This window comes from Lampetra fluviatilis, chromosome 47, assembly GCF_964198595.1.
Source record: "Lampetra fluviatilis chromosome 47, kcLamFluv1.1, whole genome shotgun sequence".
Classification (NCBI taxonomy): domain Eukaryota; kingdom Metazoa; phylum Chordata; class Hyperoartia; order Petromyzontiformes; family Petromyzontidae; genus Lampetra; species Lampetra fluviatilis.
The window spans coordinates 1,674,123-1,699,143 of record NC_136321.1 but is presented as its reverse complement, the minus strand read 5'-3'; the positions used below and the strand labels follow the sequence as shown (position 1 = coordinate 1,699,143).

The window sequence follows — 25,021 nt, the reverse complement described above, 5'->3', positions numbered from 1 at the left end:
AGCTCATCGGATTTCTCCAGAGTTAATACAAGTTTCTGGTTCTGCTCCTCCTCATTTTCCCCATGGCACCAGCTGCCAATAACTCACCCACACACTCATAATCTCACTCATCCAACTCACTTATTAACTAATTCACTCATGCACTAACACAGTCAATCACTCAATGGCACACACAGGCACTTACCTAGATAACTCACTCATCCTATCACCACCAAACCAACTAATTTACCCACAAACGCACGTATCCACCTACTAACACACTCACCAACTCACTCATCCATCACCCCAACTCACTCATGCACTTACGTACTCACCTACTCGATCACCCACTCAATAACCAACTCTCTCACCCACAAACTCATTCAATTACCCACCCGCCCACTCACTTACCAACTCACACACCCAATCACCCACCAACTGACTCATTACCCATTCATTCACACACTTACCAACTCACGCACCCACCTACCCACAAACAAACTCAACTACCTACTCACTCATCCACTCCCTTCCTTACCTACTTACCCACTCACTCGCCCCATCGCCCATCGACCCACTCACCTGTCTCACAATGATCTCCCAGAAATCCGGGCAAGCATTCGCACCTCCAGCGATTGGCCTCGTTCAAGCAGCGCCCTCCGTTGTAGCACGGACTTGACGCACATTCATCAATATCTGAAACACACACGCACACACACACACAAGCTACTAGACACACGCCTTAAATGTTATCACTTCAAAGTTAAACAAATACAAAATTAATCGAAAAATTTCAATGAGCATGGGGTTGTTGCTCATTGGCATACGTAGACCTTGATCAAGTGGTGAGAATTCCACATTCCACTGGCAGGGGTCAGTGTCTTGTTTGGACAGCCACTGTTGACTTGCCATGAAGTGCTACTCACTTTTTTAAGTTTAAGTAGAAATAAAAATAAGAAGAACGGAGTGCCGGCCAAGGGAGGGAATTCATCCCGGATGACGTTCCCAGGGGGAGATGGAGCGATGAAATCATCAGATCACGTGCAGGAGCCAGGTGGAGTGTTACATTACAGGATCACGAGAGGAGCCGGCTACCTGGTTGGAGGCCTTCATCCAGCAGAGGATTGACCATGGCTACTGCTGCTGATGATGATGCTCTATTGCTACTGTTGCCGCTGCTGTTGCTGATGATGCTACTGCTGATGATGATGCTGCTACTGCTGCTGCTGATGATGCTGCTGCTATTGATACTGTTGCCGCTGCTGTTGCTAATGATGCTGCTACGTAGCTCTTTGTCAGAAGCGACCCTCGACATCGCAAATGATCGCTCAACGAAGTGGGCTCGTCATCACGGGGACAATTTATAAAGAGTGATAAAAAAATAACAATATTGGAAAATATTGCGTAAAATAACAATAATAGAATGTAATAACATAAAATAATACGATAATAAAGAGTTAATGACAAAAATATTCAAGCAATAAAATAATAAGCAATTATAATAGGATAATAAAAAAAAAATATTAAAACATTATAAAAGAAAACCAAATTCGATCATTGAGAGCCGTGGCAGGGCAAGCGAGACGTGGCCCCACCCCTGCCACCCCCAGCCCCCCCAGTCCCCCCCCCCCTCGCCAGGCACATCTCACGACGGCGCCCACTCGCCTATCTCGCAGTCCACTCCGGAGAATCCGAGGAGGCACGCGCAGGAGTAGGAGGCCACGGCATCGGTGCAGCGCGCTCCGTTCTGGCACGGCCTCGAAGCGCACTCGTCGATGTCTGTGAAGGGCGCAAGACACAAAGACACGCAAAAATAAAGATCCCCCGCATAGCCTGTGCAGACTGCTGGGGCAAGCGCTGTTGGAGAGCGGCACCTATGAAGGCCGGCACGGCACACGAAAGGGGTGCGTGGCCAACGTCACGCCCGGCCGCCTTTGTCTCCCCAGTGGCGATGTTTTTACACACCGAACCAGGTACTCATTTGAGGCCGAGTCGACCTAGTGGAGGCCCAGGACCCGGTTCAGATAATCGTCAATGGAGTTGGCCGTGAGCGGGAATCGAATTCGGGTCGCCGGGTTCGTAGCGCGGCCCGCTGACCGCTACACCAACGCTCCCCACACACGCGCGCATACACGCGAACACGCGCATGCGTAAGTGACGACACAATAACAGTAATGATGATGGTGTCGATACCGTGGTAGATTTATATACGGCGGGGACGGCGTTTACGTAAATTGCAACTCACAAACACACCGCACTACCGCGCTGGTCTCGTCAAGGAGCATAAACCATCACCGCGTGAACTCCGGGCGTCATCCTCGCAGCAGCAGTAGCAGCAGCAGATTGTAGCCGGCCATCGAAACAAAGACGGCGGTCACCGCATCGCAGCGCTTTCGGATGCGCTTCTGCGGCCCGTCTGGAACGCTTCTTCCTTCAGATATTAGCAAGCCGCTGGAGCCGTGCACTCATCGAGATTGAAAACTCACTTCCTAAGAACCGCTTTTAGTGTTTAGTTTGTTGTCCTTCCCCCGCGCCTCCCGTGAGCACGGCTGGCCACGTGCGGTGCGAGAGAAGCTCAGCGTGCACAGATACACCGGGCCACGAGTTTGCTCGTCCGGAAGCAACGCCGCTGAAACGGCTCGCGCTCGCCCCCTCCACAGGTAAGCCGCTCGAAGGCATTCCCTCGCCGCGAGCAGCGCGGTCAATCCGCTGCTGGGAACGCTGCCGCTAAGCCGACGATCGGCCAGTTGCGCCGACGAGGTGCCGTGGACGAGGCGTGCGGCGTGCGCCGTGGACGTGCCGGCCGAGCGGCTCACCCGTCTCGCAGTTGGTGCCCGCGTAGCCGGGGAGGCACTCGCAGGCGTAGGCGTTGACGTTGTTGTCGCAGCGAGCGCCGTTACGGCACGGGCTGGAGGCGCACTCATCCACGTCTACGGAGGGACAAAGACAACGATCCCCCGTGTAGCCTTCGCAGACTGTTGGGGCAAGTGCTGTTAGCGAGCACCTGTGAAGGCCGGCACGGCACACGAGGGGGTGGGTGGCCAGCACCGCGCATGGCCGAATTTGTCTCCCCAGTGGCAATGTTTACACACCGCACCAGGTACTCATTTGAGGCTGAGTCGACCTAGAGGAGGCCCAGGATCGGTTCAAATATTCGCCACTGATATTCGTCATGAGCAGGAATCGAACTTGGATCGCCGGTTTCGTGGCGCAGTGCGCTAACTACAATGCTGCTGCTCCCCCTCCATCACTTACATCACCATTACCACCATCACCATGACTATCACCGCCACTATCACCAACATCACCAACATCACCACCATCACCACCATCACCACCATCTCAATCACTATCACCACCATCACCACCACCATCACCTCCATCACCACCATCTCAATCACTATCACCACCATCTCAATCACTATCACCACCATCACCAGCATCACCACCATCTCAATCACTATCACCACCATCACCAGCATCACCAGCATCACCACTATCTCAATCACTATCACCACCATCACTATCACCACTATCATTACCAGCACCACCACCGTAAAAATGTAACACATTGGAGTAAACATACCGCACCTCCGATTACCACGTTTAGTTATGTACGGTGTGAAAGAAGTTCAATGTACATACATAAACGAATTAAGACTTGAACAGCATTTTATGGAGAATGTGTTAGCAAGGTAATCTGTCTCGTTACTAATTAGCAGAGGTCTTACACGTAACCTGATGTAATTGCACATGTAACTGGCATAGCGATGCATTCTGCTTGACGATGATAATGAGATTGATGATGCTCATGCTGGTACAGATCGCTGCGACGTGATCAACCGACGTTCATTTTGCCACTACTTCGACCGCTGAAGACAGCGGTGATTTCACTGCTGCTCATGGTGACTCTGCTGCTACTGCCACCACTGCTGTTGCTGATGATGATAATGATAATTTTACGGCTGCTGCTGCTGATGATGAGAAGAATGATTCTGCTGCTGATGACTGTTGATTCTGCTACGTTTGCTGCTGCTGCTATCAACAATAATTATTACATTTTGCCAGGTAAGGCCCACGGAGCAACACAGCTCGTTCTCAGAAGCCACCTGGCCACACGTGGCAGCTCAACAAAGTGGCTCGTCCTCGCGTGGACACTGATCGCTGCAGTGCTCTGAAAGCGCGTGGAGGGGGAACCCGGAGGATGCCACCACTACCTCGACCCCCCCAGAACTCCCCGCCGCCCCCCATGCCCTCTCCCCGTACCAGTCTCGCAGTTGGTTCCAATGAACCCCGGCACGCACACGCAGTCGTACGAGTTGATGCCATCCTCACACGTGCCGCCGTTCTGACAGGGGCGTGAGCTGCAGTCGTCCAGGTCTGGCGTGGAGAGAACATGGGGGGAGACACGGAGCTGAGTGCTGGTAGTGATGGTGATAGTGATGGTGATAGTGATGGTGATAGTGATGGTGATAGTGATGGTGATGTTCGTGGTAGTGATGGTGATGTTAGTGATGGTCATAGTGATGGTGATGTTGGTGGTAGTGATGGTGATGTTGGTGGTAGTGATGGTTATAGTGATGGTTATAGTGATGGTGATGTTGGTGATGTTGGTGATAGTGATGGTGATAGTGATGAAGATATTGATGGTGATGTTGGCGGTAGTGATGGTGATAGTGATGAAGATATTGATGGTGATGTTGGTGGTAGTGAGGGTGATGTTGGTGGTAGTGATGGTTATAGTGATGGTGATGTTGGTGATGTTGGTGATAGTGATGGTGATAGTGATGAAGATATTGATGGTGATGTTGGCGGTAGTGATGGTGATGTTGGTGGTAGTGAGGGTGATAGTGATGGTGATGTTAGTGATGGTGATAGTGATGGTGATGTTAGTGATGGTCATGTTGGTGATAGTGATGTTGGTGTTGGTGAGGGTGATAGTGATGGCGATGTTGGTGGTAGTGATGTTAGTGACGGTGATGTTGGTGGCAGTGATGGTTATAGTGATGGTGATGTTGGTGATAGTGATGGTGATAGTGATGGTGATGTTGGTGATAGTGATAGTGATGGTGATAGTCAGGGTGATAGTGATGGCAATGATAGTCATGGTGGTGATGGAGATGTTGATGATAGTGATGGTGGTGGTGATGATAGTGATGATGGTGATAGTGATGGTGGTGATGGTGGTGGTGATGGTGGTGGTGATGGTAGTGATGGTGGTGATGATAGTGGTGATGGTGGTGATGGTGATGCAGGCGATGGAGACGTTGACGATAATGACTGTGGTGATGATAGTGATGGTGATGGCGGTGTCAGTAAAAGTAACGACGAGAGTGATAGTAATGATGGTGATGGTGATAGTAATGATGGTGGTGATGGTGGTGATGATAGTGGTGATGATAGTGATGATGATGGCGGTGTCAGTAAAAGTAACGACGAGAGTGATAGTAATGATGGTGATGGTGGTGATGATAGTGATGATAGTGGTGATGGTGGTGATGGTGGTGATGGTGATGATGGCGATGTGTGTTGCAGGCACTGACTGATTTCACAGTTGAGGCCCTGCGTGCCCTCCACGCACGTGCAGATGTAGCGCGCGATTCGGTTGCTGCATTGGCCGCCGAACTGGCACGGGTTTGAGTTGCATGGCGGGTTCGCTAGGAACACTGGCGGAGAGGCCACATCACCGTCGACATCACCGTCGACATCACCATCCACATCACCATCCACATCACCATCGACATCACCATCGACATTACCGTCGACATCACCATCAACATCACCATCATCACCGTCATTCGCAGCAGCAGCAACAGCAGCAGCAGTCTCAGCGTCACGTGACAAGCCACTTCGTTGGGCAATAATTTGTGATGCCAGGTCATTTCTGAAAGAGAGCTCCTACATACAGCTCAACGGGGCCTTACCTGGCAAAATGAATAACAAATGTTTCGTTTAGAAAAACATGTACGTGGTTTAGCGTTAATTAGCGGTCACGATTTAGAGCAGCAGGAGGTGTTGGTGCTGATGGGGCGTGGTGGTGTTGAGGACGTGTGCATGTGGGTCGTGCTGGCAGTGCTGCTAGGGGGCCGTCCATAAATGACGTCATGCGATTTTGGACGATTATTGACCCCCCCCCCCCTCCGTCACACGGCGTCACAAAAAGTCAGACCCCCCACCTCAAATATGACGTCACAAAGCTCTGCCCCCCCCCAAAAAATATAAAACATGCTTTAAATCGCTTTAAACTATTGTCATTGTAGTGCGTATTTAATGTGCCGCAGCACTCTGATGTTGTAGGAGAAAACATTTATATTTATTTAAAGTTGCGCATTTTGATGTGACGTCACATTTCTCAAACCCCGCCCCCCCCCCTCGTCACACATCGTCACAAATGTCTGACCCACCCCCGCCCCCCCCAGGTACTAGACGTCATGACGAACATCAGTGGCGAATATTTGAACCGGTCCTGGGCCTCCTCTAGGTCGACTCAGCAGCAAATGAGTGCCTAGTGCGGTGTGTAAACATCGCCACTGGGGAGACAAAGGCGGTCGGGCGTGGTTGCTGGCCACCCACCCCATCGTGTGCCACAGTGCCGGCCTTCATAGCCGCTCGCTAACAGCACTTGCCCCTACAGTCTGTTGAGGTAATACGGGCGATATTTGTCTCCGTGTATATGTTTGAACTTCTTTCGCACCATACGTAGCCAACCATGCTAATCCCAGATGCAACTCGGGCCGCTGGGTTTGATTTGCTGTCCTTTCTCCGCACGTCCCATGAGCACGGTTGGCTAAGTACGGTGTGAAAGAAGTTCAACATGCACACAGGCAGACGTTTGGGTGATGTGAGACGAGGAGTAAAGTGAGTGGCGCCGTGCCGCCTTCATAGGTGGTCGCAAACAGCACTTGCCCCAACAGCCTACTGATAGGCTACGCAGGTGATCTTTGTCTTTGTTTCAATGCTGTAGTGAGAGACGTGTGTACGTGTGTGCATGTGAACATCTTCGCCGGTTAGAAACATTTAGGCTGACGTGCCTACGATCAATCCTGGGTTTAACCAGGCTGGATTGTGTGAAGAGCTCACAAATCCTTGAAAGATCTGGACAAAGTCCCATCGGTGAGCTCCTCCGGCAGGCAAGGCTGCGTTGGCTGGGTCATGTAGCCCACATGCCAAGTCACCGCATGCCCAAACAGCTTTTGTTCGGCCGGATCGAGGGGGCTAAACGGGCGTGGCACGGGCTAGAGAAGAGATGGAGTGACGTGGTACAGGAGGATGTGGAGCTGAGTGGACTTGCCGATGACCGGTACCAGCGGTTTCAAGATCAGCCTCTGTGGAGGAGGCTCGTGAAGGACGCTACTGGGCAGTTGGAGGCAGTCGTCCTCCAACAACAACGGAGGGCGGAGGAGCGACACTCACAACAACGAGCGGAGCGCCGGCTGGCTAAAGCACAGCAAGTTGGCACAGTAGGGGGCACAGGTGGTGCATCAGCCAGTCATCTCGGTCATCTCGGTCAGTCGACCCGTGGCACCTGGGTCTGCCCCGTGACTTCCTGCCAGCGGGCGTTCGACACTTCACGTGGCCTCAAGGTGCACATGGCCTGGCACAAGCGTCGTGGTGACGTCACCACCACTTAGTGGCGAATGGCGGTTGTTGTTGTGTTGTTGTGTGCGTGTGTGCCCAGTGCGGTCGACTCAAATGAGTACACGGCGCCGTGTGTTCAACACCGCCGCTCGGGAGACAAAGGCGGCAGGGCGTGGTGCTGGCCACCCAGCCACCTCGTCGTGTGCCACAGTGCCGGCCTTCAGAGGTGCTCGTAGCTCACGGCACTTGTCCCCCAACAGTCTGTGACGGGCTACGCGTGGGGGGGGGGGGCCTGTGGTCTTCGTGGGCAGGGTGTGCGCGTACCCTCATACTGCGCGGCCCACCCCGCGCCCGTGACGGAGTCGTCGCTGGTGAAGGTGAGCGTGGTGCGGCCCCGTCCCGTCACGGGGTTGTACCGCGAGAGGTCATTGCCGCACATCAGCTGGGACGTGTTTGTGCCCTCCATGCGCACCTCCAGCCTGCACGCACACACACACGCAGCACACACACACACGCAGCACACACACACACGCAGCACACACCAGAGGTGGGACAAAGTCATTGTTATGCAAGTCACAAGTAAGTCTCAAGTCTTTGCTCTCGAGTCCCGAGTCAAGTCGAGTCAAAGATGAGGCAAGTCCAAGTCGAGTCTGAAGTCATCAAAATCATGACTCGAGTCTGACTCGAGTCCAAGTCGCATGACTCGAGTCCACACCTCTGGCACACACACACACGCAGCACACACACACGCAGCACACACACACGCAGCAAACACACGCAGCACACACACGCGCAGCACACACACACACACGCAGCACACACACACACGCAGCACACACACGCAGCACACACACACGCAGCAAACACACGCAGCACACACACGCGCAGCACACACACACACACGCAGCACACACACACACGCAGCACACACACACACGCAGCACACACACACGAAGCACACACACACACGCAGCACACACACACACGCAGCACACACACACACGCAGCACACACACACACACGCAGCACACACACACGCAGCACACACACACACGCAGCACACACACACGCAGCACACACACACGCAGCACACACACACGCAGCACACACACACGCAGCACACACACACGCAGCACACACACACGCAGCACACACACACGCAGCACACACACACGCAGCACACACACACGCAGCACACACACACGCAGCACACACACACACGCAGCACACACACACACGCAGCACACACACACACGCAGCACACACACACGCAGCACACACACGCAGCACACACACACACGCAGCACACACACGCAGCACACACACACACGCAGCACACACACACGCAGCACACACACACGAAGCACACACACACACGCAGCACACACACACGCAGCACACACACACACGCAGCACACACACACACGCAGCACACACACACACGCAGCACACACACACGCAGCACACACACACGCAGCACACACACACACGCAGCACACACACACGCAGCACACACACACACGCAGCACACACACACGCAGCACACACACACGCAGCACACACACACGCAGCACACACACACGCAGCACACACACACACGCAGCACACACACACGCAGCACACACACACGCAGCACACACACACGCAGCACACACACACACACGCAGCACACACACACGCAGCACACACACAAACACACGCAGCACACACACACGCAGCACACACACACGCAGCACACACACACACGCAGCACACACACACAAGCAGCACACACACACACACGCAGCACACACACACGCAGCACACACACACGCAGCACACACGCAGCACACACACACGCAGCACACACACACACGCAGCACACACACACGCAGCACACACACACACGCAGCACACACGGAGCACACACGCGCAGCACACACACACAGCACATACACACACGCAGCACACACACACAGCGCCCGGGCAGGCGTATCTATAGTTAACGGTGGCGAGATGTTAACTACCTCGCCTGGTATACAGAAGGTCGTGGGTTCGATCCCGACCCTGAAAACACGCGTTTAGAGTATTTGGCTGTGATACATTTCCACGTGATAAGCCACTGCGTTGAGTTATCATTTGTGCCTGGGTCACTTCTAAAAAAGAGCTACAAAGCTCAGAGGGCCTTACCTGGTGGAATACAAAATAATAGAAGTTAAAACTTGCGTGGCACAGTGGTAACACTTGTGGCTCACAGCAACAGGAGCCTCGGTTCGACTCCAGTCCGGGGAGACTTTTGCGTGCAGTGGTGTGTGTGTTCTCTCTCTCTCTCCGCGGGTTTCGTCTGTCATCTCCGAGTTAAGTTCCACAACCAGAAAGACCCCATCCAATGTAACCGATATCGGACAAAACATCCCAACGGCGAAAAGTCACCCGGGGAAAATAAATGTTTTGTACAACTGCGGGATCTCATACGGCGGCGACCTTTTGCCGCGCGCCCCACGAAGGTCGGCCAAACATTCCAACAACACAGGACCTCAGAGCTTGGGCAATCATCGGCAATGGCGGTTTGTGGCGGCCGCCCTTCCCGCGCTAACCGTCTGCCGTTTTTTTCACCCGCGCCTCCGAATCAGGGAAAAGCTGTGCGTGGTGACAGCGGCGGCGTTGTCGTCATCGTCGTCGTCATCGTCGTCGTCGTCATCATCGTCGTCATCGTCGTCATCGTCGTCGTCGTCATCATCGTCATCATCGTCGTCGTCATCGTCGCCGTCGTCATTGTCATCGTCGTCACGAACGTGCGAGCGACGTTACTCGTACCTGTCAAAGATGCACTGCGGGTGCGGCTCCACGTCCACCATGGTGAGCGTCACGCGCACGCGGTCCGCGTCCGTCACCGGGATGAGCCACTCGCAGTTGGCGTTGTTGGGGTACACGTCGGGCCGCCCCACCGACTCGATCTCCCCCGTCAGCTCGTCCAGGGTGTTCCCGCACGGCGCCTGCGCCACTGCGCCCTCTACAGAGACAACAACAATACAGGGGCTCCTCTACTTATGAACAGTCGACTTACGGATTTTCAGAGATACGAACAAATCTGTCTGTACGTCCAGTTGTCATAAGTTCAAACTCTGTGCAACAGATGGCAGCGGTGGTATCTACAACTGCAGAACGTGAAGAACCAGTGGCATCTACAACAGCGGAACATGAAGAACCAGTGGCATCTACAACTGCAGAATGTGAAGAACCAGTGGCATCTACATCTGCAAAACGTGAAGAACCAGTGGCATCTACATCTGCAGAACATGAAGAACCAGTGGCATCTACATCTCTAGAACATGAAGAACCAGTGGCATCTACATCTGCAGAACGTGAAGAACCAGTGGCATCTACATCTCCAGAACGTGAAGAACCAGTAGCATCTACATCTGCAGAACGTGAATAACCAGTGGCATCTACATCTGCAGAACGTGAATAACCAGTGGCATCTACATCTGCAGAACGTGAATAACCAGTGGCATCTACATCTGCAGAACGTGTAGAACCAGTGGCATCTACATCTGCAGAACGTGAAGAACCAGTGGCATCTACATCTGCAGAACGTGAAGAACCAGTGACATCTACATCTCTAGAACGTGAAGAACCAGTGGCATCTACATCTGCAGAACGTGAAGAACCAGTGGCATCTACATCTGCAGAACGTGAAGAACCAGTGTCATCTACATCTGCAGAACGTGAAGAACCAGTGGCATCTACATCTGCAGAACGTGAAGAACCAGTGGCATCTACATCTGCAGAACATGAAGAACCAGTGGCATCTACATCTCTAGAACATGAAGAACCAGTGGCATCTACATCTCCAGAACGTGAAGAACCAGTGGCATCTACATCTGCAGAACGTGAAGAACCAGTGACATCTACATCTGCAGAACGTGAAGAACCAGTGGCATCTACATCTGCAGAACGTGAAGAACCAGTGGCATCTACATCTCCAGAACATGAAGAATCAGTGGCATCTACATCTGCAAACGTGAAGAACCAGTGGCATTTACACCTCTAGAACATGAAGAACCAGTGACATCTACATCTCCAGAACGTGAAGAACCAGAGGCATCTCCATCTGCAGAACGTGAAGAACCAGTGTCATCTACATCTGCAGAACGTGAAGAACTAGTGGCATCTACATCTGCAGAACGTGAAGAACCAGTGGCATCTACATCTGCAGAACATGAAGAACCAGTGGCATCTACATCTCTAGAACATGAAGAACCAGTGGCATCTACATCTGCAGAACGTGAAGAACCAGTGACATCTACATCTGCAGAACGTGAAGAACCAGTGACATCTACATCTCTAGAACGTGAAGAACCAGTGACATCTACATCTCCAGAACGTGAAGAACCAGAGGCAGCTCCATCTGCAGAACGTGAAGAACCAGTGTCATCTACATCTGCAGAACGTGAAGAACCAGTGGCATCTACATCTGCAGAACGTGAAGAACCAGTGGCATCTACATCTGCAGAACATGAAGAACCAGTGGCATCTACATCTCTAGAACATGAAGAACCAGTGGCATCTACATCTGCAGAACGTGAAGAACCAGTGACATCTACATCTGCAGAACGTGAAGAACCAGTGGCATCTACATCTGCAGAACGTGAAGAACCAGTGGCATCTACATCTGCAAAACGTGAAAAACCAGTGACATCTACATCTCTAGAACGTGAAGAACCAGTGGCATCTACATCTGCATAACGTGAAGAACCAGTGGCATCTACATCTGCAGAACGTGAAGAACCAGTGGCATCTCCATCTGCAGAGCGTGAAGAACCAGTGACATCTACATCTCTAGAACGTGAAGAACCAGTGGCATCTACATCTGCAGAGCGTGAAGAACCAGTGACATCTACATCTCTAGAACGTGAAGAACCAGTGGCATCTACATCTGCAGAACGTGAAGAACCAGTGGCATCTACATCTGCAGAACGTGAAGAACCAGTGGCATCTACATCTGCAGAACGTGAAGAACCAGTGGCATCTACATCTGCAGAACGTGAAGAACCAGTGGCATCTACATCTGCAGAGCGTGAAGAACCAGTGACATCTACATCTCTAGAACGTGAAGAACCAGTGGCATCTACATCTGCAGAACGTGAAGAACCAGTGGCATCTACATCTGCAGAACGTGAAGAACCAGTGGCATCTACATCTGCAGAACGTGAAGAACCAGTGTCATCTACATCTGCAGAACGTGAAGAACCAGTGGCATCTACATCTGCAGAACGTGAAGAACCAGTGACATCTACATCTCTAGAATGTGAAGAACCAGTGGCATCTACATCTGCAGAACGTGAAGAACCAGTAGCATCTACATCTGCAGAACGTGAAGAACCAGTGTCATCTACATCTGCAGAACGTGAAGAACCAGTGGCATCTACATCTGCAGAGCGTGAAGAACCAGTGACATCTACATCTCTAGAACGTGAAGAACCAGTGGCATCTACATCTGCAGAGCGTGAAGAACCAGTGACATCTACATCTCTAGAACGTGAAGAACCAGTGGCATCTACATCTGCAGAACGTGAAGAACCAGTGGCATCTACATCTGCAGAACGTGAAGAACCAGTGGCATCTACATCTGCAGAACGTGAAGAACCAGTGGCATCTACATCTGCAGAACGTGAAGAACCAGTGGCATCTACATCTGCAGAGCGTGAAGAACCAGTGACATCTACATCTCTAGAACGTGAAGAACCAGTGGCATCTACATCTGCAGAACGTGAAGAACCAGTGGCATCTACATCTGCAGAACGTGAAGAACCAGTGGCATCTACATCTGCAGAACGTGAAGAACCAGTGGCATCTACATCTGCAGAACGTGAAGAACCAGTGGCATCTACATCTCCAGAACGTGAAGAACCAGTGGCATCTACATCTGCAGAACGTGAAGAACCAGTGACATCTACATCTCTAGAATGTGAAGAACCAGTGGCATCTACATCTGCAGAACGTGAAGAACCAGTAGCATCTACATCTGCAGAACGTGAAGAACCAGTGTCATCTACATCTGCAGAACGTGAAGAACCAGTGGCATCTACATCTGCAGAGCGTGAAGAACCAGTGACATCTACATCTCTAGAACGTGAAGAACCAGTGGCATCTACATCTGCAGAGCGTGAAGAACCAGTGACATCTACATCTCTAGAACGTGAAGAACCAGTGGCATCTACATCTGCAGAACGTGAAGAACCAGTGGCATCTACATCTGCAGAACGTGAAGAACCAGTGGCATCTACATCTGCAGAACGTGAAGAACCAGTGGCATCTACATCTGCAGAACGTGAAGAACCAGTGGCATCTACATCTGCAGAACGTGAAGAACCAGTGGCATCTACATCTCCAGAACGTGAAGAACCAGTGGCATCTACATCTGCAGAACGTGAAGAACCAGTGACATCTACATCTCTAGAATGTGAAGAACCAGTGGCATCTACATCTGCAGAACGTGAAGAACCAGTAGCATCTACATCTGCAGAACGTGAAGAACCAGTGACATCTACATCTGCAGAACGTGAAGAACCAGTGGCATCTACATCTGCAGAACGTGAAGCACCAGTGGCATTTACATCTGCAGAACGTGAAGAACCAGTGGCATCTACATCTCTAGAACGTGAAGAACCAGTGTCATCTACATCTGCAGAACGTGAAGAACCAGTGGCATCTACATCTACAGAACGTGAAGAACCAGTGGCATCTACATGTACAGGAGATTATAAAACTTTTAAAGCCCCGTGTTTAGTGTATATGCCGTGCAACATATTTGGAATCAACAGAAGTGAAGTTGAACTTACGAACAGACCACTGGAACTCGCAAGTAGAGGTTTCCCTTCACATATGTTTTTACCACGTAAAGCCCACTGAGCTAAACAGCTCTTCTTTTCATAAGTGACCTGGCTACAAATGATAAGCTCAACAAATTGGCTCATCGTGTGGACATTGATAGCAGCTAAATGCTCTGAAGCAGTGGTTCTCAACATTTACTGCAGCCTTGTAAAGCTTTGGTTCTCTCAATCGTAAAAAATTATGTAAAATGTTAATAAATACATCGGTGTTGATGAAACAAAGTAGATTTATTTACGTGCCCGTGCTTAATTTGTGTTTTTGATTATTTACCTTCTAAAAATATCTGGCCATGTCTCGCATTCCCAGAAAGGGCATCTCGCACTCACAGGGGTTGCGTGCCCCCCAGGCTAAGAATCGCTGCTCTAAACGCAGTGTTGTTGATTCTAAATCTGGAGGGGAAAACCGGAGGACCCAGAGAAAAATCCACGCCCCCTTTGGCCAGACCGTTGGGGCGAGGAGGTCGCGCCGTGAGCGCGTGGCGGCGCCCGTCAAAGGCCCGCCGCTTTGGCGTACGAGGGGTTCAGTGTGGCCGGAGAAAGACCCAAAACAACCGGTCCCTGCCCGGCCACCTTTTGTCTGCCCACAGAAATATTTCGTCACCAATGCTGGCCGTGAGCGGGAAGCCAACTCGCGTCGCAGGGGGTTCGCGGCGCTAATCGCTGCGCCACCGCTCCCTCCAGGCACACGGCGCAGATCGCACGCAGACACCGCGACGACGCTCGCGGTGCCACGGGACGGGCAGGTGGACCGGCACCACCTTGCCGATGAGGGGGTCGCTCAACCGGCACTCGAAGTCCGGTCATCCTCGCAGCAGCGGATTTTGGCTCACCATCGAACAAAGACACAAAGACGGTGGTCACCGCATCGCGAGATGCTTTCAGACGCTCTTCTGTGGCCGTCTGGAACGCTCTTCCTTCCGACGTTAGGAAGCCACTGGGAGCTTTGCACTTTTAAATCATCATCTTGATTGACAAACACATTTCTTTAGAACTGCATTTTGTGTTTAGTTTGTTGTCCTTCCCCCAGCACTTCCGATTAGCGCGGTTGGTTACGCAGGGTGCAAAATAGCTTCAACATACACACGTACAACTCCCTTCACCCCAGCCACCCGCGCTGTCGACTCCCTGCTTGCTGCTGGCCCCTGTTCAAGTCCAGACTCAAGGCCTTCTTGTCCTGCCTCTTAACTGTCTCTCCACGTCTACAGAGTGAGCATGCTCTCTGGCGCTGGAGGCAAGCTTTACGAACCCTCCATTGCATCGCGACACAAGGCAAGTGGAAGCTATTCCGGAGGGTTTATATACCGGGCATTTCAAAGTGCAATCCGAAGCAGATGATTGTTTCCGAGAGACGTAAGCTCGCAAGCTCAGACGTCGCGCGTGAATTATTCCATTCGTGGCGTTTTACTACATTGACCTCCCACCACTTTCCCGTGACCCCTTCTCCCCTTTTGTCTTCGTCATCTTTCTCCTTTACCTGCCCCGGTCCCATATAACCACATTGCTGATGAGCGAGCGGAGCCACACACCGCCCCTGGCGGTATCGCTGCAAAGCCACGTGGCAGCGTCGTCTGCTGCCGCCTTCGGTTTGTTTGGTTGAAGCGTCCTTGTTGTTGTCGTTATTGTTATTGTCGTTGTCGTCGGTGTTGTTTTTGTAGTTGTTGTCGTAACTACCGGCGAAACGTCGCAGGACTCGAATTGTAAATGTCGTGGGTTTCACTCTCCAACACACACGTTACGTGACAACAACCTCACCTATTGGGCTGTGTCGGGTGGCGGTGGTGGGTTCACGACACATTTATACTTACACGATCGAACCCAAAATTACCTTTTTACTCCTATGAATAACATTGGTCGTGTTAATTTAAATATGATATGCATACACAACTGTTGTTTACATGCAGTACCAAAGAAGAAGAAGAATTCTTTGCTAGATGCTTCCCCACATTGGCGGGGCAGTGAGCACAATCTCTACGCCTCCCCCCCCCTTCACAACGCCATGCCGCACCAATATCGGAATGTCTCCGTCCGTGATCGGTGCTCCGCACCGGGTTAGCGTGGACTTGAAATAAAAACTTTCAAAGAAAAAAAAGATGCAATCCAAACAACACGTGGACTGTGTGTGAAACCGAGGTGGGGCTGCTCGACACCAACAAACTTTGAATCTTTGTTGCATAATTAAAACTGAAAGAAAAACTATATTTAAAAGCGACTTCTGACAAGCCCTTTTAGCGAGGCGATCGTTACCCCTGCAACTTAAATTCCGCTGCTGTGATGTCACTTCAAAGTTAACACCCCCCTCTGGGCCTCGCACCTGATTGGCTCACGAGTGACGACCGCACATTCGCCCCCTCTATTGAAGACCCAAAGCCGGAGCAGCATTTCCCCACAACTCTGGCTGTCGCCTGATGCTGGTTGTTGTAATTACCGGCGAAACGTCACGGTACTCGCATTGTAAACGTTGTTGTGGGTTTACTCTCCAACACACAACCGCTGAGTGCTGGCATAGTAACGAATTGCGACGTTTTATGCACGTGACAAACCTCACTAATTGGGCTCTGTCGGGTGGTGACTCCCCCCCCCCTTGCCCTCTATTATGTACCTTCAAGTGGTTGGGGTGATTGCTTTGTGTTATTAACAGGGGAGTCAAATGCGGGTCACACACACACAGGCCCCACAATACACAGCCTCTCGAAGCTGGTCCACAACACAGCGGTTGTTGGTGGTCTTGCTCCTGCGTTGCAGGTGCTCAAGGTAACAGCAGCTGCTGCGATTCTACTTCCAGAACCTTCGCCCATCAATTTCACAAATTGATTTATGGGTCACGTCACGTGATAAAAACAAAAAAACATTCCAGTTTGTGGCGTAGAGCCCCTGCGCCATCCAAATTGCCCTACGCGCCGCGTGGCTCTGCGGCATATTGCTGTGCGGCATATCGTAGCCAACCGTGCTAATCGGAGGCAACAGCTTCAGAATCTTTATTGATGCTGGAGGAATCCGATGAGCTACAAAGCTCTTTTTCAGATATGTACAGTACAACAATAGTGCAAAGTATAGGAAGTGTACACAAATAAGTCGTGAAGAACACACATACCTGGCAACCCCGTATCAGTGCCCTACCTGATTATAGACAAATTCAGACCTTATTGGTTACCCCGTGTCCTTAGAAATCTCAACGTCACAGTCCCATCACGAGGGAGAAACACAAACAAGTAGACAAAAACAATTGTACCCCATTGGAACCTCATTTGCCAATAAAAAATATGATAATTGTTTTTTTACCCTTTTATCTAGCAACAAAACTGACACCTTTTTTACAGGGAGTCATGTTTGCATAGACCACAATACCTGCAGTCATAATGCAAACAAAAAACATAACTCTGATAATGTATGCACTGTCCTTGAAGTTGATTGGTCCACACCCGAGACAGCTTTCCTTAGAGCCTAGAGCCTAGTCTCACATGGTGCACCTGGTCCAACACTATGTGAGACTAGGCTCTAAGGAAAGCTGTCTCGGGTGTGGACCATTCAACTTCAAGAACAGTGCATACATTATCAGAGTTATGTTTTTTGTTTGCATTATGACTGCAGGTATTGTGGTCTATGCAAACATGACTCCTTGTAAAAAAAGGTGTCAGTTTTGTTGCCGGATAAAAGGGTAAAAAAAAACAATTAACAAAAACAATTGTTTTCCCGTGTTGAAATGGCTGGTTGCTGTATGGACCTGAAAACTCAATTTCCCTGTCCAGTAGAAGAACACGGGGTAGTCCGTGTGGGTTGGCAGCTGTGCCAACATCATTCTCTGCGGTATGTGATATTCACAAGCAACTCCGGAACGCATCCGCCGCGCCTCACGAGGCAACGCTCCGCTGTAGAACTGATGAACACCCGCGGCTCGGCACCACGAGGGGTAGAGGCGGTTCGCGCAAAAGGGCAGCAGCAGGCCAGGTGAGCTGGGAGAGGGCAGGGAGGCCGTGACGGACAGGGACGAGGAGGGCACGGCTCGAGATGGGCAGCAGGGAGAGGGAGGGAGATGATGAGAGAGGGTGGTGATTATTATGATGATGAGTTGGTGGTGATGATGAGAGGGTGATGGTGATGATGAGAGGGTGATGGTGATGATGAGAAGGTGATGATGATGATGCTAGGGGGATGATGATGGTGATGATGAGAGGGTGATGGTGATGATGAGATGGTGATGATGATGATGCTAGGGGTATGATGATGGTGATGATGAGAGGGTGATGGTGATGATGAGATGGTGATGATGATGCTAGGGGGATGATGATGGTGATGATGAGAGGGGAGGAAACGGAGGAAGAAGAGCAGGCAGGAAGGAGGGAGCTGCACAGATGGAGAGCGGCGTCTGTTTACACAGTGGGCGGGGAGAGAGGGGAGGGGTTCAGAGTGGGAGTGGCCACAAGTCACGTGATTCACTCGAGTCTCAAGTTGATTGGGATGGAGAGATTATAAGAAGTAATACGGGTTTTTTGTGTTAGGTCGCGTAAAAAAAACCTGTATTATGCATGATATTGGTAGTGAAAGCCTACGTGTTAAACTGAATCATTATATTAATGAGTAGAGTCCTCAAACACACGGCGTGATGATTGCGTTACGATGGTGGGAATAGATTGATAAAATACGCGAGCACACACATCGAGCACTTAGACGTGAGGGGCGAGCCGCGTCTGAAGCACTCCTTGGTTGCCCTCAGCAAAAATAACGCTGGCAGCATGGTGAGTGTACCACTACCCTCACCACCACCACCAGTAGCATGGTGAGTGTACCACTACCCTCACCAGCAGCAGCATGGTGAGTGTACCACTACCCTCACCAGCAGCAGCATGGTGAGTGTACCACTACCCTCACCACCACCAACACGGTGAGTGTACCACTACCCTCACCACCACCACCATGGTGAGTGTACCACTACCCTCACCACCACCACCACCACCATGGTGAGTGTACCACTACCCTCACCACCACCACCACCAGTAGCATGGTGAGTGTACCACTACCCTCACCACCACCACCAGCAGCATGGTGAGTGTACCACTACCCTCACCACCACCACCAACACGGTGAGTGTACCACTACCCTCACCACCACCACCAACACGGTGAGTGTACCACTACCCTCACCACCACCACCAGCAGCATGGTGAGTGTACCACTACCCTCACCACCACCACCAGCACGGTGAGTGTACCACTACCCTCACCACCACCACCACCAGCATGGTGAGTGTACCACTACCCTCACCACCATCACCAGCATGGTGAGTGTACCACTACCCTCACCACCACCACCACCACCAACACGGTGAGTGTACCACTACCCTCACCACCACCACCAGCAGCATGGTGAGTGTACCACTACCCTCACCACCACCACCAGCAGCATGGTGAGTGTACCACTACCCTCACCACCACCACCACCAGCATGGTGAGTGTACCACTACCCTCACCACCACCACCAGCACGGTGAGTGTACCACTACCCTCACCACCACCACCACCAGCATGGAGAAGAAGTGTACCACTACCCTCACCACCAGCAGCATGGTGAAGGAGTGTACCACTACCCTCACCACCACCACCACCGTGGTGAAGGAGTGTACCACTACCCTCACCACCACCACCATGGTGAAGGAGTGTACCACTACCCTCACCACCAACACCACCAGCATGGTGCTGCAGTGGCTAGGAGATGTTAATTACCTTAACCAATATACAGGAGGTCGTGGGTTTGATACCGACCCTGACGCCTGCTGTATATTTGGAGTTAGCGTGTCTCTCTCCCCGTGGTCACGTGGATTTTTCTCTGGGTCCTCCGGGTTTTCCCCTTCACATTTAGACTCGACATCATGTGTTTAGAGTGGTTGTCTGCCATAAATTTTCACGTGAAGATAAGCCACTTATTTGAGCTATGCCATGTGACCAGGTAACTTCTGAAAAATAGCTACTTCATATAGCTCAGCGGGCTTTACTTGGTAAAATGTAAAATAGTTTAGTTTAGTTGAGCAAACCATCATAAGCATCCATTTGTTTTTACGGCCAAGAGGAGTGAACTATTGAGAAGACACCGATTCCACTTGGCCCCATAACAAAAACTGGAACAAGTAAAGTGATGATACCTCGAGTGGTACAGACCAGTGAAACATGTTGACTGGACTTGTGGACTCCAAGGTAAGAACCAAACTCGACTAAATTATTAAAAGTTTTTACCAGGTAAGGTCCACTGAGCTGCTATACAGCTCTTTTTCAGCAGCGACCTGGCCACAAATGATAGCCCAACGAAGTGGCTTATTGTCACGTGGAAATGTATCACAGCCAAAAAACATCCTCTAAACGCGTGAAGTGGATTCTGAACGTGGAGGGACAAACCGGAGGATCCGGAGAAAAATCCACGTGACCACGAAGAGGGAGAGACACGCAAACTCCAAATATAGAGCAGGTGTCAGGGTCGGCATCGAACCCACGACCTCCTGCACACCAGGCGAGGTAGTTAACATATCTTAGCCACCGTGATGATAATGAGAAAGAGACACGCAAACTCCAAATATAGAGCAGGTGTCAGGGTCGGCATCGAACCCACGACCTCCTGCACACCAGGCGAGGTAGTTAACATATCCTAGCCACCGTGATGATAATGAGAAAGAGACACGCAAACTCCAAATATAGAGCAGGTGTCAGGGTCGGCATCGAACCCACGACCCCCTGCACACCAGGCGAGGTAGTTAACATATCCTAGCCACCGTGATGATAATGAGAAAGAGACACGCAAACTCCAAATATAGAGCAGGTGTCAGGGTCGGCATCGAACCCACGACCTCCTGCACACCAGGCGAGGTAGTTAACATATCCTAGCCACCGTGATGATAATGAGAAAGAGACACGCAAACTCCAAATATAGAGCAGGTGTCAGGGTCGGCATCGAACCCACGACCTCCTGCACACCAGGCGAGGTAGTTAACATATCCTAGCCACCGTGATGATAATGAGAAAGAGACACGCAAACTCCAAATATAGAGCAGGTGTCAGGGTCGGCATCGAACCCACGACCTCCTGCACACCAGGCGAGGTAGTTAACGTATCCTAGCCACCGTGATGATAATGAGAAAGAGACACGCAAACTCCAAATATAGAGCAGGTGTCAGGGTCGGCATCGAACCCACGACCTCCTGCACACCAGGCGAGGTAGTTAACATATCCTAGCCACCGTGATGATAATGAGAAAGAGACACGCAAACTCCAAATATAGAGCAGGTGTCAGGGTCGGCATCGAACCCACGACCTCCTGCACACCAGGCGAGGTAGTTAACATATCCTAGCCACCGTGATGATAATGAGAAAGAGACACGCAAACTCCAAATATAGAGCAGGTGTCAGGGTCGGCATCGAACCCACGACCTCCTGCACACCAGGCGAGGTAGTTAACATATCCTAGCCACCGTGATGATAATGAGAAAGAGACACGCAAACTCCAAATATAGAGCAGGTGTCAGGGTCGGCATCGAACCCACGACCTCCTGCACACCAGGCGAGGTAGTTAACATATCCTAGCCACCGTGATGATAATGAGAAAGAGACACGCAAACTCCAAATATAGAGCAGGTGTCAGGGTCGGCATCGAACCCACGACCTCCTGCACACCAGGCGAGGTAGTTAACATATCCTAGCCACCGTGATGATAATGAGAAAGAGACACGCAAACTCCAAATATAGAGCAGGTGTCAGGGTCGGCATCGAACCCACGACCTCCTGCACACCAGGCGAGGTAGTTAACATATCCTAGCCACCGTGATGATAATGAGAAAGAGACACGCAAACTCCAAATATAGAGCAGGTGTCAGGGTCGGCATCGAACCCACGACCTCCTGCACACCAGGCGAGGTAGTTAACATATCCTAGCCACCGTGATGATAATGAGAAAGAGACACGCAAACTCCAAATATAGAGCAGGTGTCAGGGTCGGCATCGAACCCACGACCTCCTGCACACCAGGCGAGGTAGTTCACATCTCGCCACCGTGGCCTGTCAATTGGGATGACGCACGGTAAACATCGCCCAGCCCCCGTGACACTCCCGCCCATCGTGTCCGTGAATCAGCAACAGCGCCTGGCGCTCAGGGGAATGCCGTGAAGGCCCAATGTAGCCCATCGCTAGTTTCACCGTTGGCCAGGCACGGAGATCGGTGATTGATGATGATGGGCTGATTTGAACTCAGTTCCTCGTGAGTCGAGTGCGATACACCGCCAAGGTTTGATGTTTTCGTGACTGCAAGGATCCATACTCTTAGGTTATTTCGGTAAAGTCACGTAGGTAAAGAAAATCAAATAAATTAAATCACGACGTTTCGGACACAACACAAGCGTCCGTCACCAGGTGGGACAACCACAGCAAAAAGCAGCTGCTGAAATAGGCAGAAGACTCCAGAAGATTTCAGCAGCTGCCTTTTGCTGTGGTTGTCCCACCTGATGACGGACGCTTGTGTTGTGTCCGAAACGTCGTGATTTGATTTATTTCATTTTCTTTACCTACGTGACTTTACCGAAAGAACCAAAGAGTGTACAACCACCAAGGCTTACAATGTTTTTTTTTGTATTGACCACTCGCCACTTCAACTCAGGCAATCTGAGTCGGTGTCATATAGTTAAATCTGATTCGAAAACCCAATTTATTTTCAAGTGGCCTTCCCACTCTAGTTTGGTCGGTTCTGTTTTTGTTTCCTGCTTTTCATTCATTGCGCATTGTGATCCTAGGATAGAATGCGCGTTATAAATTAGAATAATTGTCATGCACGAGGCCTGATTAATGTTGCAATGCTGCAGGGGGCTTTTTCACAAATGTGCTGTTGGGTTTTAAATAGTCGAGGATTAAACAATTAAAAAAATCCATTGTTATTCAACAGCTTATGAAGATTTGATGTCGGGTGTTAGGTTTTAACAACAAAAAAAGACGAGGTGAGCATTTCCCAGTGCACGTTTTGAGCAGTGAAACACTTTTGACTCCTCGACTCAACGTATATTTTGCCAGGCATGAGCTTGTGGTGGAAAATCCACGATCCTACGGCAGGAGACGAGTCCTATCTAACACTCGAGCAAGCAAAGGATGCTGCCACTTAGCGAGATATCACCAGGTGGTACTCACTTACACGCCCAGAAGGAATTACGACGGCGATGATGATGATGGGCCTCAGCCAATGATGGGAATCCACCTTGGCTACAGAGTGGCAACATCCTCAGCACAAGACTCCAGCAGATGCAACAGATGGCTTGGGGGTAGGTACAGCTCACTATCTCAGTGGGGTGGGAATGCGAGATCTGACTGTGGGCTCCCCTCCTTTCTCTCGACTCACCTTTTATTGAAATTACTGACGGATATTTTAACCCCGTATAACAATACTATGTGAGGCTCTAACTAAAAATATTACTTTAGTTTCACCGTGTGTTGGATTTAGGAAGATAGTCTCATGGTGACAGTGTTAAAAAAAATATGTAAAGGTACAATACTCACTATTAAGTTATTGTGCGTCTTGCTTGCATGCGCTTATCAGTTAGAAAATAAACCTGGCTGTTAAGTCACTAACACCAGCAATAGCGCTGCTAGATTTTACACTGTGTGCATTTTTTCGGCAATGAAATTTTTTAAACTTGTAACCATGTGTTTTTGGGCATTTTTGGTTCACTGTTGGACTATTTAAAAATAAATCTTGTTAATCTGTTCATTCTGGACCCCCTCGTGGCCGTCTGGGCCCCCTACGCGTCACACGACTCTGCCACCTTCTCCCCCCCCCATCGTTACGCCCTTTGGGTATGGATTACCCACTTATCCACACCCCGCCACACATACGGGGAAGTAACACTCAGAGTCCCACACAAACAGGTCCACGAACTCACTCGCTGCTTTGCCATGTCCCGTCCAAACTCCCTGCTCAAAGCCCACCAACACCTGCCAGGATTCCCAGGCAGTCTCCCATGCAAAGTGCTAGAGGGACTCATCTACTTACGAATATTCGACTTACGAACTTTCAGAGATACGAACAAACCTGTCCAGTTGCTTGTTCGGAACGAGAATCGTATGTTAAACCGCCGCGCAATAGATGGCGGTAGTGGCATCTGCATAGCAAAAGAACCCGTGGCATCTACATCTGTAGAACATGAAGAAGCAGTGGCATCTACATCTGCAGAACATGAATAACCAGTGGCATCTACATCTGCAGAACGTGAAGAACCAGTGGCATCTACATCTGTAGAACATGAAGAACCAGTGGCATTTACATCCGCAGAACATGAATAACCAATGGCATTTACATCTGCAGAACATGAAGAACCAGTGTCATTGACATCCGCAGAACATGAATAACCAGTGGCATCTACATCTGCAGAACGTGAAGAACCAGTGGCATCTACATCTGCAGAACGTGAAAAACCAGTGGCATCTACATCTGCAGAACGTGAATAACCAGTGGCATTGACATCTGTAGAACATGAAGAAGCAGTGGCATCTATATCTGCAGAACATGAAGAACCAGTGGCATCTACATCTGCAGAACATGAAGAACCAGTGGCATTTACATCCGCAGAACATGA

At 50.7% G+C, this 25,021-nt stretch overlaps 1 protein-coding gene across 2 annotated transcripts in view; it reads right to left on the bottom strand.

Moving 5' to 3' along the window:
- The window catches only part of LOC144947866 (uncharacterized), a 54,743-nt gene that overhangs the window by 27,774 nt on the left and 1,948 nt on the right, over nt 1–25,021 (bottom strand). For both annotated transcript variants that reach the window (XR_013640112.1, XM_078877232.1), the window contains exons 2-8: nt 10,354–10,549; nt 7,882–8,036; nt 5,523–5,645; nt 4,246–4,359; nt 2,796–2,909; nt 1,645–1,758; nt 562–675 (exon numbers count right to left, since the gene is read on the bottom strand). Coding sequence is in view for 1 of the 2 variants with exons in the window: in XM_078877232.1 (XP_078733358.1) it covers nt 562–675; nt 1,645–1,758; nt 2,796–2,909; nt 4,246–4,359; nt 5,523–5,645; nt 7,882–8,036; nt 10,354–10,549 (930 nt within the window). In the remaining variant the exon portion in view is untranslated. The remainder of the gene's footprint in view (nt 1–561; nt 676–1,644; nt 1,759–2,795; nt 2,910–4,245; nt 4,360–5,522; nt 5,646–7,881; nt 8,037–10,353; nt 10,550–25,021) is intronic.